The 17,592-nt window shown below is 33.3% G+C and overlaps 1 protein-coding gene across 1 annotated transcript in view; it reads right to left on the bottom strand.

The window, feature by feature from the left end:
* LOC132735673 (cilia- and flagella-associated protein 54-like) overlaps positions 1-17,449 on the bottom strand; it is a gene marked incomplete at its 5' end in the record, with an annotated part of 102,448 nt that extends 84,999 nt beyond the window's left edge. The window contains 10 exon segments of the mRNA XM_060722656.1: positions 3,835-3,978; positions 4,238-4,467; positions 5,451-5,540; positions 8,677-8,815; positions 11,972-12,109; positions 12,655-12,740; positions 13,276-13,432; positions 14,423-14,535; positions 14,892-14,999; positions 17,248-17,449. Coding sequence (XP_060578639.1) covers positions 3,835-3,978; positions 4,238-4,467; positions 5,451-5,540; positions 8,677-8,815; positions 11,972-12,109; positions 12,655-12,740; positions 13,276-13,432; positions 14,423-14,535; positions 14,892-14,999; positions 17,248-17,449 — 1,407 coding nt within the window.
* Positions 17,450-17,592: the final 143 nt, after the last annotated feature.

Genomic DNA, 17,592 nt, shown 5'->3' with positions numbered 1-17,592 from the left:
TTAGTACTGGTTTGGCACAAGCACTCATATGATAAATGTATAGGTACAGTACAACATACCGTATAAGTACTTTTTTCTGCGGGAACTTTATTTCTGCTATTTCTGCGGTTCTTAAGGACACCGCAGATTTAAAAACCGCAGAAAATTAAGCCTTTCACTATGTCTATGTCAGAATATGTCAACTACCGGTATTGTATAATTACATTACCATGTACCGTTATCGGTTTTGTAGATGGGAAGTTTTCTTATGTGTCCGTCATGAATAAAATATTAGAAAAAAAGTTACTTTAATTGTTCTTTTTGTTTAAATAAATATCATGTTTGTATGATTTTCGCTCACCCTAAGCTTGATTTTTTTTTGTAAAATAAAACTATTATAGTTTGACGCATGCTATAAACAAACCCTTTTGTATTTGTACAATATCTTGTGCCTACGTGCGATTTTACCATTGTTTATTTTTCATACTTCATATTTATACACATGCAGTATTACAATTAATTGTTGTCATTGCACTTTGTAAATCTTTGTTTATTAATGTTTATATACTGATACATGATGATTACGATAAAACACATTAGAAGTCGCCTGCATGTTTACCGGAAGTAATGTACATGTTACATCAACACATCTTGAAATGTTGTCTGTTTGTATCGGTTAATTTTTTAAAAATATCTAAATTAAACCGCAGAAATAAAAATACATCAATGCGAGAATGATGACACCATATAAGATACGCAGAAATTTAAAACCCCTTATTTTAACAGAAATCGCAGAATATTAAGCCCACAGAAATAAGTACTTATACGGTATGGTATATACATATATGTACTGATATCGTAAAAGTACTGGCACAATATAAGCACTGGTCAAAATAAGTAAACTATGATCATGCATTGGACTATATCATGCATCTAACATCACAAATAAATGTTAACAATAAATGAGCCGCATCACGACAAAACCAACATAGTGCGTTTGCGACCAGCATGGATCCAGACCATGTTGGTTTTGTCAAGACGCGGCTCAAATATATAAGAATATCAGTTAGGATATATATATATATATTTTGTATAATGCAATATATTAGGGTCTGCATATATATAGTAACTAGAAAGTGCTGACTTTTTTGTGTAGTAACTTATTTTTGGAACTTACAAGAACAATATCCTGAAAAAGTGAATGGTAAATTTTCATGAAGAATTAAAAAACAAGGTTGTGTTATCCTTTTGTAAATAATTAAATTACGATCCCTTCATCAAATGTTGCATGCAAAGGACAATACCATAAAAACTATGGCCTCTAGCAATAGCATAATGAAGAATGAATGCAACACTGTTGTAGATCTATAAAATTAAGAAAGTGTTTTAATGAACCCTTGAAATTATGTTACTTTTATCTGACATTATTTTGCATTCAAAAATTTTATAGCTTAAATATAACTAGAAATATCACTAAATGTGATTAATACCCCCGCAAGACTGCTTTGGAAATGAGGATGTTACTAGTAACAGAATACCTTGTAAAACAATTGAAATACAGTTATGGTTGTGGGCAATTAAAGATAGTTGTGGTTCTTATATGTTGCATTTCTTTTCAATGTGGTTGGCCACTGATGAAGTTTTATTGAATCACTCTGCAATAAGTCCAGAAAGTCAAGGAAATGGAACAAAGGGCAATAACTCTATAAATACTGAAGATGGAGTTATGGTTATTGTACACTGCACTTCCTCTCATTGCACTTGTCCATTGTATGAAGTTGTATTGAATTCCAACTACATGTTTTCAAGTTATGCACAGGACAAAAAAGTAACAAAGGGCAATAACTGTAATAAGTCCAATAAGAGTTATGGTTCTTGTGCACTGCACTTCATCTCACTGCCCTTGACCATTGTATAAAGTTTTATTGAATTCCAACCATTAATTTTCAAGTTATGCACTGGACAATAAAAAGTAACAAAGAGCAAAAACTTTTAAATGAGTCCAGAAAGAGTGAACACTTCTGTACACTGTGCTTCCTCTCAATATACTTGACCATTGTATGAAATAGTATTAAATTCCAACCAGTAGTTTTCAAGTTATGCTCTGGACAAGAAAAAAGCAATGGAAAAGTAACAAAGGGCAATAACTCTATAATTACTCTGGACAGAGTTATAGTTTTTGTGCAGTGCACTTCCTCTTATTGTGCTTGATCATTGTATGAAGTTTTTTTTGAATTCCAACCAGAACTTTTTAAGTTATGCTAAAAAAATATCAAAGGGCAATAACTCTGTAATTTGTCAAAATGGTGTTATGGTTCTTGTGCACTGCACTTCCTCTTAATGTGCTTGACAACTGTATGAAGTTGTACTGAATTCAAACCAGTAGTTTTCAAGTAATAGTCCAGACAAGGAAAAGTTACAAAGGGCGATAACTCTATAATTAGTCAAGATGGAGTTATTGTTCTTGTGCACTGCACTTCCTCTAACTGTGCTTGACCATTGTATGAAAATATATTGAATTCCAACCATTTGTCTTCAAGTTATGCTCCGGACAAAAAAAGCAATGGAAAAGTAACAAAGGGCAATAACTCTGTAATTAGTCAAGATAAAGTTATGGTTCTTGTGCACTTCCTCTTATTGTGCTTGATCATTGTATGAAGTTTTTTTGAATTCCAACCAGAACTTTTTGAGTTATGCTCTGGACAAGAAAAAATATCAAAGGGCAATAACTCTGTAATTTGTCAAAATGGTGTTATGGTTCTTGTGCACTGCACTTCCTCTTAATGTGCTTGACAACTGTATGAAGTTGTATTGAATTCAAACCAGAACTTTTTAAGTTATGCTCTGGACAAGAAAAAATATCAAAGGGCAATAACTCTATAATTAGTTAAGATGAAGTTATGGTTCTTGTGCACTGCACTTCCTCTAACTGTGCTTGACCATTGTATGAAAATATATTGAATTCCAACCATTTGTCTTCAAGTTATGCTCCGGACAAAAAAAACAATGGAAAAGTAACAAAGGGCAATAACTCTGTAATTAGTCAAGATGAAGTTATGGTTCTTGTGCACTGCACTTCCCCTTATTGTGCTTGACAATTGTATGAAGTTGTTTTGAATTCCAATCAGTAGTTTTCAAGTTATGCTCTGGACAAGGAAAAGTAACAAAGAGCAGTAACTCTGTAATTAGTCAAGATAGAGTTATGGTTCTTGTACACTGCACTTCCTCTCAATGTGCTTGACCATTGTATGAAATTATATTGAATTCCAACCATTAGTCTTCAAGTTATGGTCCGGACAAAAGAAAGCAATGGAAAAGTAACAAAGGGCAATAACTCTGTAATTACTTTAGATAGAGTTATGGTTCTTGTGCACTGCACTTCCCCTTATTGTGCTTGACAATTGTATGAAGTTGTTTTGTATTCCAACCAGTAGTTTTCAAGTTATGCTCTGGACAAGGAAAAGTAACAAAGGGCAATAACTCTGTAATTAGTCAAGATAAAGTTATGGTTCTTGTGCACTGCACTTCCTCTCAATGTGCTTGACCATTGTATGAAGTTATATTGACTTCCAACCATTAGTCGTCAAGTTATGCTCCGGACAAGGAAAATGCAACGGACAGCTTGACCGACCGACCGACCACTGGGTGACTCCTATATACCCCCCCCCCCCCCCAAACTTCATTTTTGGGGGTATAAAAACAAGTTAGATCTAGAGGATTGCAAAAAAAAAATTTCAACAAAAAAACTTTAAAAAAAAAAATATAACCAATGGAAACATTTGAAAGATGATGATTCTGCCAAGTCACACAGGCACTTGATATATTTGATCAATCTCACACAGATGCTTGACTTACCACTTTACCTCCTGGTACCCCTTTACCCTGGTCATTTTCAGATGACAGGGGTGACTGACCCCTATATAACTCAAAGAGTGAGGGTAAGAAGGGGTCATGTACCCCCTCCAATTCTGGAGGGAGTTTACTAGTAGGAATAATTTTCTGCAAATTAAATCATTGGATTTGTTTCATATTTTCTATAATATTATTCCTTTGAAAAACCTAATAATCAGTAATATATTTGTATTTGGTTTGTTTGTCAAATGACCTCATAATGTTCTAAAGTCAAATGATACTAAATATTAAAGAAAAAAATGTGTTTATAACTAATATTACATGTATATGAATTTTATTAAAATAAATCATATACAGAATTAAAAAAAAAATTGTTTGTGGCAAAAAAATAATTTCCTTTGCTTACCTTAGCCCAGCTGATATCCGCAATAGATTTCCCATCAGCCAATGCTACTGCCTGACGTGCAAACGAGACATTTTTCAGACCGAGTTCGAGAATATCTCTAGCCTGAAGTAGCTGGTTCCTGGGGTTAACATTGAGCAGTGATGACGACAACATGGAGGTCCTACTCACATGCTGGCTCCCCTCCTGAGCCAGGTCAGACATTGAAGAATCCTTTAAAGGGGACCGGCCATCTACAGCAAAGAACATTGGTAATGATAAATTCTGATAATTTCTGATTTAATTTCTTATACAATGCAGCTTTGATTATTTAAAAGTTTCCAACCAAATTATAAGTTTGAATTTAGTACCATTATGATATGCTTTTAAATTACAGATAGGCATTTATACATGTATATCAACAGTCTTTTGTCATATCATGATCTTTTAATGGTATAATATTGGCATAAATGTGATTATAAAAACAGCCAACTCTAGATGTATTTCCTGTCAAAATTATAAATTTGACAATGTTATGTACTTCTAAATAAATATAACCCAGATTAAGATTGGAAATTTAATGTTACCATAAATCCATTTATTACTTGTTTCCTCTGGAAACTATTCCTTATCATAAACATCTTAGCAGCATGGAATATATTTACATGACATACCATTGAATACAGTAATAACTGACAATAAGAATTTCAACCTTTATTCAAAAAGAAACTTAATCTTTTAGCTTAAATTTCTCTTTTTAGTCAATATCAAATTCAAAACCAAAATTAACATCAAATAACAATCATGTTCAAACATTCAAACTTAAAATTCAAAATTAAAGGGACTCCACTGAGGTCAATTTCCTAAAAACACAAACTTTGAATTTCTTACATAGATTATCTGGAGCACTTTAAACAGTTAAAAAATGATAAAGATAATTAAGTAATATACTCAGAAATAGATTGAAAATTGTATTTTTGCGCTAATCCAAAGTTAATTTGTGTGAAAAATGATTTTGGATCACTTTTCAAAATTAAAGTTATTATTCAGAGAAAATGGAGTAAGCGAATGATCTGAAATTTTGCACATCATTTTTTGTTCTAATCCTTCATCAAACTGAACATTAATCCCAAAAATTTATTTCCAGCCCAATCATGTCAAAAAACCTCAGTGGAGTCCCTTTAACTAATTAATTCACAAATAATAAAAGCTAAATCTATCTCATGACATGGAGTACCTGACTTCTCATTCTGTTTGGATGGGGAAGTTGTAACTGCATGTAGCTGTTGCGAGGCACTTCTTGTCCAGTAATAAAACACTATTCTAGCTAGATTGTTAGTTACAAAACATAAAGAAAACTAGAAATGTGTCATCATGCCACGGATGCCCCCGCATGCATCCAAAATTTCAGATGGTGCATTAATTATTTTTTTCATTTTAAGTTCAAAGCCCTTAAAACTTTTCAATGTTAACACAAACCATTTTCATACAATGTTCAAGGCACTAAAATTATTCAGTCTTAACTTTTTAAAAATAGCATATTGCATATTTGTAGCCAAAATAATGGCTAAAAGTATGAGTGCTGAAACTGAAAGTTCAAAATTTTTCCAACATTCAGGAAAGATAAGTTTGTCTAAAATCATTGAACCACGACCAAATTCAAACTTAAACTGCTTATTCCTAAGATGTATCTATATTATTTTCAAAGTGAAAGGGACATAACTCTGCCAAAAAATCATCAAACCATGACCAAATTCCAACTTGACCTGCCCATTCCTTTGACATATCCATATGTCAAATTTAAGTTGAATATGTAACACTGTTGGGTAGATAATGAACAGAAACTGTAAATTTCATATTATTTTCAAAGTGAAAGGGGCATTACTCTGCCAAAAATCATTGAACCATGACCAAATTCGAACTTGGCCTGGGCATTCAAAAAACATATCCATATGTCAAATTTGAGTTGAATGTGTTGTACCTTTGGGGAGATAATAAACGGAAACTGAAAATTTCATATTACTTTCAAAGTGAAAGGGACATAACTCTGCCAAAAATCATCGAACCATGACCAAATTTGAACTTAACCTGCCCATTCCTTTGACGCATATGTCAAGTTTGAGTTGAATGTGTTGTACCTTTGGGGAGATGATGAACGGAAACTGAAAATTTCATATTGTTTTCAAAGTGAAAGGGACATAACTCTGCCAAAAATCATCGAACCATGACCAAATTTGAACTTAACCTGCCCATTCCTTTGACGCATATGTCAAGTTTGAGTTGAATGTGTTGTACCTTTGGGGAGATGATGAACGGAAACTGAAAATTTCATATTGTTTTCAAAGTAAAAGGGGCATAACTCTGCCAAAAATCATCGAACCATGACCAAATTCAAACTTGACCTGTATTTTTTTCATGACATATCCATATGTCAAGTTTGAATTGAATGTGTTGTACCTTTGGGGAGATAATGAACGGAAACTGAAAATTTCATATTACTTTCAAAGTAAAAGGGGCATAACTCTGCCAAAAATCATCGAACCATGACCAAATTCGAACTTGACCTGTATTTTCTCATGACATATCCATATGTCAAGTTTGAGTTGAATGTGTTGTACCGTTGGGGAGATAATGAACGGAAACTGAAAATTTCATATTATTTTCAAAGTAAAGGGGGCATAACTCTGCCAAAAATCATCGAACCATGACCAAATTCGAACTTGACCTGTATTTTTTCATGACATATCTATATGTCAAGTTTGAGTTGAATGTGTTGTACCTTTGGGGAGATAATGAACGGAAACTGAAATTTCATATTATTTTCAAAGTAAAAGGGGCATAACTCTGCCAAAAATCATCGAACCATGACCAAATTCGAACTTGACCTGTATTTTCTCATGACATATCCATATGTCAAATTTGAGTTGAATGTGTGCAACCGTTCTTAACATAATGAATGGAAACTGATGATGACGGAATGACAGAATGACGTAAGGACGGAATGACGGAACAGGGTAACACTATATGCCCCGGCCATTACATGGCGGGGGCATAATAATTAAGCGTAACACAAGCACAAGGTTAATAAGCATAAATCAAAATACTCAAAACTCATGCCATTTTGATTATTCATGACTCTAAATACTGTAAAATATCTCATTAAAGTTCCCAACACCTTAAATGAGCTCTAGGAAACACTGATTTTTCAGGGGCCTGTTTATTCACAATACATTTACATCAGTTCTGTCAAAAAAGCATTTTGTATAAACCTATTTTATTTATATTCTATTTCTTTAAAACTATAAATCAATGAATAATAATAATTCCCTTTGAAGCAAATAAATATATCAACACAAGTTTAATATCCTTACAATGTTGTCTTATATTCAAAACATAAGCCAACGGTCTTTAATCTTCTTTAGAAAATTTAATAAAGTTTGACCTTTGACCATTCCTTTGGAAAGCAAAAATATACCATTCTAAAATATTTATACAGTATATTAAAATTATGATAATAAACAAATATGGCATAAATTGATGAAATAAAAATTAAGCACACAAGGTGGTTTAGGTGTCATCACTCACAATATTTATTAAGATAGCTATTGTAAATGACACAGTAAATTACAGACAGGAAAACTAGGCATACAATACAACACACAATCTAAACACCATACAAGAAATAGTCATTCTATCTTTAAGCTGCATGCCTCCAGATGAGCCAAAATATTTCAAGAAAAGCTACCTTGTAAAAAATGTACTAAGATTTTAAGAAAAGTAAATAATATTCACAATTCAAGACATTATTTACATGTTATATGCAATTAGTGACTGATTTTGCAGTATTTATCACCATATTTCTACTGCATGACTAACACAGTAATAGCTTTTTTTTAATATGCTGACCTCTTTTTGACAGTAATAGCTTTTTTTTTAATATGCTGACCTCTTTTTGATTTAAAGTGCTATTTGCAATGTGTAAATTTCTTTATTTGTTCACTTAATACTATTTTACTTTTGAATACGTTTCAAAAAATTCATGAAAACTAACATGAATGTGGAGTCATGCTGCTTGGAAACCATATGAATTTCATCTGATGGTGTTTTTTTTACTGTTTCGACATTTCTAACATTTCTATCTATTAAAAAAAGTAACACCCCATAACACAAACAAATTGCAATTAGTAATTTCTAGCAAAAATTATTTCTTGCATGGTTCGATGGCTCTTAATTGAAAAAAAAACAACAACATTTTTACAATAAAATCAAATAAATATCTTTACAAAAGAATAGTTGAAACATAACAAAATATTAGTACGCTATCTAAATCTAGCCACACACCTTTTATCTACATGTTATCTAGATAAAAATGAGGATTAGTATTAGCAAAAAAACACACAATCACATCCTCAGAATTGCTTAAGATTGCTTATTTATAAATATATTTAGGAAAATATATGTACCTTCAATTTGATCCAGATGAGCGCTACTTTCAAGGACAAGTCCGAGCCTTAGCACAACCTCAGCTGTGAGTGCTGGATCAACACTGCTGATTCCACACCAGCATAACAACTGATGAACCACATCCAGAATATATACCCACTGTAAATATAATAATCAACACAAGTTAAATCACACAAAATTTTTTTTTTTAGATGTATGATAAATTTACTTAAAATACACTTACTCACACACAGGGGGACAGCATATGCCAAGGCCATCCTTAAAAAAATGTTTGTTTGCAGTAACCCGACCCAGAATTTTCAAGGTGGGTAGGTAGGTCGATTTTTTTTTTTTTTATTGAACTGTACTCCCAAATAAACATGGAATTTCAAAATGCTGGACAATATATGCTTTGATAATCTGGTAACAATTAATAAATTGATAACTGAATTCTAATTTAATAAGCCCTACATTTTATTTCTTCTATTAACCTTTAAAAGAACGAAAACAAAGCACAAGGCATAATTTTCTGATTCAAAAAAAAATAAAAAATTATCCAGACCATGAAAAAAAATTTTAAGTAGGGGCAAATTTTGTGAGTCGGTAGCGTTACTGCAAACAAACATTTTTTTAAGGATGGCCCAAGGGTGGAAAATTACCAGTAAAAACTTTTTAATGTAAAAATAAGAATAAACAAGAGCCATGTCAACATGGCCATCCCCTGCCGAATGGGTTTGCTCATTGGAAGAATGTATATGTAGTAGAGCAGAATAATTCAATTTTAAGAGGTCTTTTAGAAATGAAAACTAATGGCTGAAGTGATTACAGATTTGAAACCTATGTGAATACTGATGGCTGAAAATAACAAAGGGCAATAACTGAAAAATAATACAGGGTAGGTTATCATTCTTGTGTGCTGCACCCCTCCTCAGTAAAATCTATCCACCTATGAAGTTTCAAGTTGATGAGATAAGCTCCGGACAAAATAGTATGAAAAAGAACAAAGAGCAATAACTCAAAAATTATATAGCGAGGAGTTATCATTCTTGTGCACAGCATTCCTCCTCAATAAGATCTATCCACCTATGACATTTCATGCTGACATCTCAAACACTTTTGAGTTATGCTCCACTCAGGTGAAAATTAAGTATGAAAAATAATAAAGGGCAATAACTCAAAAATTATGACAGGTAGAGTAAATCATTCTTGTGCACTGCATACCTCCTGAGTGAGATCTATGCACCTATAAAGTTTTATGTTGATATATCAAAGGCCTTTTGAGTTATGCTTTAGACAAAAATTAATTTTAAAAAATTACCAAAGGGCAATTACTCAAAGATTATGCCGGGTAGAGTTATCATTCTTGTGCACTGCACTCCTCCTCAATGAGGTCTATCCACCTATGAAGTTTCAAGTTAATACCTCACATACTTTTTGAGATAAGCTCCGGAAAAAAAGTATGAAAAAGAACAAAGGGCAATAACTCAAAAATTGTATAGGGAAGAGTTTTCATTCTTGTGCACAGCATTCCTCCTCAATAAGATCTATCCACCTATGACATTTCATGTTGACTTCTTAAACACTTTTGAGTTATGCTCCACTCAGGTGAAAGATTAAGTATGAAAAATAACAAAGTGCAATAACTCAAAAATCATGAAAGTTAGAGTTATTTTTCTTGTGCACTGCACACCTCCTGAGTGAGATCTATGCACCTATGAAGTTTCATGTTGATATCTCAAAGGCTTTTAGAGTTATGCTCTGGACAAAAATTAATTTTGAAAAATAACAAAGGGCAATAACTCAAACATTATGCAGGGTAGAGTTATCATTCTTATGCACTGCACTCCTCCTCAATGAGATCCATCCATCTATGAAGTTTCAAGTTGATACCTCAAATACTTTTTGAGATAAGCTCCGGAAAAAATAGTATGAAAAAAAACAAAGGGCAATAACTCAAAAATTATATAGCGAAGAGTTACCTTTCTTGCGCACAGCATTCCTCCTCAATAAGATCTATCCACCTATGACATTTCATGTTGACATCTCAAACACTTTTGAGTTATGCTCCACTCAAGTGAAAAATTAAGTATGAAAAATAATAATGGGCAATAACTAAAAAATTATGACAGGTACAGTTATCATTCTTGTGCACTGCACACCTCCTGAGTGAGATCTATGCACCTATGAAGTTTCATGTTGATATCTCAAAGGCCTTTTGAGTTAGGCTCTAGACAAAAATTAATTTAGAAAAATTACCAAGGGCAATAACTCAAAAATTATGCAGGGTAGAGTTATCATTCTTGTGCACTGCACTCCTCCTCAATGAGGTCTATCCACCTATGAAGTTTCAAGTTGATACCTCAAATACTTTTTGAGATATGCTCCGGACAAAAATGTCGGACGGAAGGACTGACGGACGGAAGGACGGAGACTATTTCTATATCCCCCGCCGCCTTTTCGGCGGGGGATAAAAACACCCCTTAATTCCTCTATATATTGACTTTAACATATGTTGTTTTTTTTTTCTTATCCTTAGTTAAAATAAAGGAACCGCTCGTACATTTTTTTCTCTGTCCTGTGGATACACATGCAGAACAAATCTTTTTCAATTTGACATTTTACTTGTATAATTTAAGACAACTTCATAACAAATTTGGTTACCTATTGGTCTACCTTGGCTAGGTTCATCATTTTCTCAGATGTTTAAGGTTAATTAATTATATATTTCAGCTAAATTGCTTCCTTGACTGCTTCTAAAACCAACATCCCCTGTGTTGAGAGTCAGATACCTTAACCTACTAAATATCTTAAATGGACTTGTCCATTTTTTCAATCTGTACAAAACCATTCATCTATTAGGGAAAATTTTAAAATATACACTCACTAAATAGCAAACAGTGTAGACCATCAGGGTTGTCATTAAAAGTTTTCAATTTGAGGCAATATTTTTTTTTAATCTTATCACATACAACAAACTATTGTTTTGTAAGTTTAGAGACAGCAAAAATGCATTTGAGACAGACATTTTGGCCAACAACCACCTCATTATGACAACCCTGAACCATGATTTGGCAGCACAAATATGCAGATTGACCTTGGCTTGCACCGGTGACATTGGTACATTTTTCAGTTGCTATCAGCAGGCTTAATGGTTAATAGCTAGGCCACCTTAATCACTCTTCTGGTCATATATTTTGATTGAATTACAGAACTCTGTTTCACCTGTGCAGTTTGTTTAACTCAATCAAAATCCTAATTTAATGTAGCTTGTCAATTCCCACCCCCTCCTCCCCAATGAAAACCTTGGTCATTTACCTTTGTTGGGTTCTCCATTTTACTCAGATATTTTGGGTTATCTACAGAACCAGTCTGATATCTCTGGAACACTGCCTTACATTTGTTCCACAGGAACAACGCTGCATCAACTATCACATCAACCTCAATAGTCTCCGGCTGTAAACAAAATCAAACAAAAATAACTAATTATCCAACATATCAACTTTCAGGAATGCATTTGCATTTTATCTTGAACTAAATTTTCATAAACCATCCATGGTGAAATTAAAAAGTGAAATCTTATGTCTTATCTTCAAAAGGAGAATAATTGTCTGATGCATTGTTTGTTTCTGAATCTCATATTTCAAGATTTCCTTGCTCTTATTCATACAATAACTTGGAAATCAAAGTTTTTAAAATTTATTATTCTCAAAATATTTGCACAAATGGTCAATTTATTGACAGTTTTTTTTTCAGCACATTGGAATAGAAAATAATCCAATATTGTTTTTCAAAGGTACACACAGTTATAGCAATTCACAATTGTATGACAAACTTCATGAAAACTAAAAAAAACTTGATGTGATCATGTATATTGTAAAAAAACCATTGCACAAAAAACTAAATTTGATAAGGTAAAACCAAGCTTACAAGGCCAAAAATGACTAATATGATGGTCAACAGTCAAAGCTAAACAAATGACTGATTTGACCATTACTTACAGTAAAAGGTCCAGATATAACAGTCATCATAGTGTCAGCTAGTTGTATCAACTCATCATTCAAATTCACTGATCTCATAGACTGGGCTGTAAAATATAAAAAAATCTCAAAAACTTTATATAATATTTTTTACATTTTGCACCGAAATAAAAATGTAACTATATAAACACATAAGGGGAGCAGTGGTCTAGTGGTTAAGGTGTCTACCTCTCAGGTTCCTGCCCTACACGGGTCATGACCATGTTTCCTAATATGACACTAGTAATGGTTAGTTCCAGGAAGCAGACTTAAAAGTGATTAATAAAATTTAAAGAACTTGTTTCACAATCAAGCTAAAATAAATATGATTAAATTAACACTGAAGTGCAGAATAAATATAACAGTTTAACACTGACCTTTGTGATCAGAACCCACAGCAGAAATTAGCAAAGTAAATCGAAAGTAAAATTCAAATATCAGCCAGAAATAGAGGTACTTTTAGCAGTACAAACAAACCAAGAACAGACACTGCAAGCTAAAACATGTGTCAATACTAGCATACGAAATCAAACACAAAATAAATCTTAAGTAAAATCAAAACATGAACCAGAAAAGGTTATACTATGAGCATCACTATCTTACCAAGGACGGACGGTGCAAGCTCATGATCAGTCTGCTGGTCCTCCTCAGCCATTGACAATGCTGTCCTCCTGTTCTTCTTACTGCTCATCACCTTTTCCATGGCTGACAAAATCTGGAGACATTTCTCGTCCCATATGTAATGGTCATCACCAAGAATCTAAAAAAGAAAATATAAAAAAAAAGTTTAAAAATATTTCAAATTTTTAATCATGATAATTGATTTCTTAAGGGGTAAGCACGATCTCCCTTAAACAAGAAGAATGAAGTAACTCTTGTACATACAGAGACATATCTTATGCAATGCATCCTCTAATCTATCGTTCAGGGGCCATAACTCTATATAAATATAACCATAACGTTCAGAACCGCCTCCATGTTTGTCGGGTTAGAGTCGATGACTTCTAATCCAGTTACCTCTCTGGCGTGGGTTCGATCCCCGGGAGATGCTATGGTAGTTTAGCAAGGAGGAAGGTAGTCTAGAACTGGTGTAACTCTCCAGGAACGATGGTTAGGAAACTATCCACCTATATGATTGAAATACTGTTGGGAAAAGGCGTAAAATGAAACAAACAAACAAAACAAACAAACCATAACATTCAGGGGCCATAACTCTATCATTATTTCTATCTTTAAGAAATCGAAATTATTTAAAGGTCCAGATTATTGATGTAATATAAAGTTAAATATCTAATTCACCATTAAAGTTTGAAAGAAAAAAAAATGTTTAACATTTTTATTCTTTTTTGGTCTTAAGTCACAGACCAAAAATATTCTTTAGTGGGTTTCCAGTGTTTACTTGGACAAATCAGATGACCCTATCATTTCACATAACAGCAAGCGTTTGGGTACAACTCACAAAATCACACATATGTCTTTACACACAATTCAACGACTATATGGAAGCATTCAGTCTTTGGAGAATTATCTAATGATCCATGGTAAAGGGCAATTGATTCTAAAAGTGTGCAATCATAACAACTTGTATATAAGAAATAACCAGTATAGAACCTGGTATAGAACAGTATAGAACCTGCAATGATGAGTATAGACAAGTTATTATTGTAGTTAGTGCTCCATGGATTTATTATAGAAGAACACTTACCTTAGACTGGTAAGTACAGTATCATGATTATAAAAGAACACATACCCTTAAGTAAGTAAGTACAGTATCGTTGAGAATTTCAAACACGTCCCATTGTTCAAAACAGAAGGCATACTTCACAATCTTAATAGCTGCCTCAATAGTGGCTCCATCTTCACCTGTTTATAAACAATATACCAACAATATAACAACAATTTAACAACATTCTAACAACATTCCAACAACAATATAACTCAGAAGTGAGAACGGTGACCCCCAGATTTCTCTTGCTTAAAATGTTTCTATTACCATATTCTAACAACATGCCAAGTTTAAAGAAATTCTTTTGAACAGTTTTAATTTTGTCTATATGAAAGCTCCAAAAAACGTCTTTTATATTTAGTATTTAATTTTTTGCACTCATATGCAAAAGTGTTTTATGTATTATATTTTTGTTTAACAGTGATTGTCCACGACTTTGTGGGACAACACTCTTGGAAACACTAAAATTAAAAGAACTCCAAGAGAATCATACCTTTAGAAGCCATTTCCATGAGTGTTTTGTTTGGTACAATACCAGCCAAGCCAACCACACCAACAGGACTGACAGGTTTAACATTAGATGCTTTATGACCTCCTCCACCTACATGTAATAAACATATAAAAAAATTATGAAAGTTTTGGTACAAATATTTAAAACAAGAATATCTGTATCACCCAAGGGTGCTCTCTTAAAATGTTTTGACAAAACTAAACACATGGCTTTACTACGATATAAAAAAAAGAAAAATCCAATTTTAGCCCAAGCCACATTGCTCCAACCAAACTGAAATTTTTGCCCTTGATAGTATTCTAATAAAGCTCTGGTTTGTTAAGCCTTTTAGTAAATTAACAATATTTTTGGGGGATTTTATTTTTGCTTATTTTGTGCAAATATTGAGTCATATTTATTTTATTTTCAATTCCTTTGACAATCATCCTAATTAAAACTTCCAACATTATCACTCATGATTTGAATATGAAATCCAATAAGTGGAAAATTATGTAAGGGATACAGTACGAGTTTTTCTTCAAAAGTGTCTTCTTACAGACGTAAGAAGACAGTTTGCTAGGATAAACAACAAATTGTCTGGGGCGAAGCCGAGGATAAATTGTTGTTTGTCCTAGCGAACTGTCTTCTTTACGTCTGTAAGAAAACACTTTCGAAGAAAATACGAGTAACTGTATCCGACTTATATGACGTTAAAGTGTAAAGAACAGATAAATTAATAAATGCATTCAATTATAAATAAATCTCAATGAAATTAAATGTATGTTCATGTAAAACTATAGAAAATATTTGCATGGCCTTTAAGCTTAGGGCAGTGAAAGGTGCAGTTTAAACCCCAGGGCTTTTATTTGAACAAACTTGGAAGACACCCATAAGAAGTTAAGTTTTTACTACACACATATAATGAAAAACAATGATCTGCCCCCTTCCCCACCCCCGGCAGGGCCAATTTTAACCCAAGGGCTTTTATTTGAACAAACTTGGTAGACACCCATAAGAAGATGTTTCATGCTAAACATCTAAGCTGTAGCTCATTGGGTTTTTTAAAAGAAGACTTTTTAAGTTTTTACTATTCACATATAGTTAAAAACAATATCTCCCCTGGGGCGGGGCCAGTTTTGACCCCAGGGCTTTTATTTGAACAAACTTTGTAGACACTTACTAGAACATGTTTCATGCTTAATAATCTAAACTCTAGCTATTTGGGTTTTTTCAAAGAAGATTTTAAGTTTTTGCTATACACATATAAGGGAAATCAATGACCCCCGGGGCAGGGCCAATTATGACCCCAGGGCTTTTACCTGAACAAACTTTGTAGACACTCACTAGAAGATGTTTCATGCTTAATATCTTAACTCTAGCTATTAAGGTTTTTTCAAAGAAGATTTTTTGAGTTTTTGCTAAACACATATATAAGAAAAATCAATGACCCCGGGGTTGGGGCCAATTTTGACCCCAGGGCTTTTATTTGAACAAACTTGGTAGACACCCATTAGAACATGTTTCATGCTAAATATCTTAGCTCTAGCTCTTAGAGTTATTTAAAAGAAGATTTTTAAGTTTTTACTATATGCATATAGGGAAAATCAATGACCTCCAGGGGCGGGGCCAATTTTGATCCCAGGGCTTTTATTTGAACAAACTATGTAGACACTTACTAGAAGATGTTTCATGCCAAATATCTTTGGCGGACGCCGGACGGCCGGACGCCGGATGAATAGCGATCACAAAAGCTCACCCTGTCACTTTGTGACAGGTGAGCTAAAAACAATGATAGAGTTTTAGCATCATCCAACAAACTTTTGTTAGTTTTGTCAATGCTAAAATCAACAGTAACTTGTTCCTGGAAATGGCCATCCAATTGATTTGATTAATTGCTACAACTTTCAGTCAGTTTCTATGGTGTCCTGTTTGAGGCAGTTAAAATAACCCTGTTGCGATTTCAGATTGACTAAATCTCTTGTTTACGCTCGACTTTTCAAAAAGTAGAAGAGCTATTGTAAACATGAATTTTGACAGAACTATGGCCATTTGAACTTTAAAAATTATACATTATTCAGGCTCTTGTTTTACTATCAAGCACTGAGAACAGTCTAGTGCACTGGCTCAGAAAGGCGGGGCAAGACTATAGGAAAGAAATATAACATACCAAGACGAAAGTAATTGTTATTTAAAAGTGTCTTCAAGACACTTTTTGAATAGCTCTGCTGGGGGTATAGTCGTATGAAATCTTACATTTGTCCAAATTTTACACAAATTGCTATAAAAAATCCCCAATCTTAAAGCTTAAGGTCATATTCTAAAAATGCTGGGAAGAAAACAACAACTGAATTAATATTACCTGCTAAAATTTCTTGTGCTGCCATAAACAGCTCAGCATACACATCAAGTATCTCCACTTCTGAGTCCGGGGCCGGTGGAGATGTGATTAGGATCCTTCTGTTTGTATCATTCAGTGCCTCTAGGATACACAATAGCTGGGTGGAGCTCCCTTCAAACATATCTTGTAGCAACTTCTCACTAGGCGTACGCGGCCATTGTAGCTGTTTGGACAAATTAGCATGACCAATATTGAAATAATGACAACTACACATAAAGTGTAAAGAAACTATTGTTATGCTATATTCTCTGCATATACCTCTAAGAAAAAGGCCTGATACAAATAAATTTTCAATTTCTTTCCCCT

Source organism: Ruditapes philippinarum, unplaced genomic scaffold, assembly GCF_026571515.1.
Source record: "Ruditapes philippinarum isolate M1 unplaced genomic scaffold, ASM2657151v2 ctg741_1_1_1_1, whole genome shotgun sequence".
Classification (NCBI taxonomy): Eukaryota; Metazoa; Mollusca; class Bivalvia; order Venerida; family Veneridae; genus Ruditapes; species Ruditapes philippinarum.
This window is presented reverse-complemented; position numbering and strand designations above follow the sequence as displayed.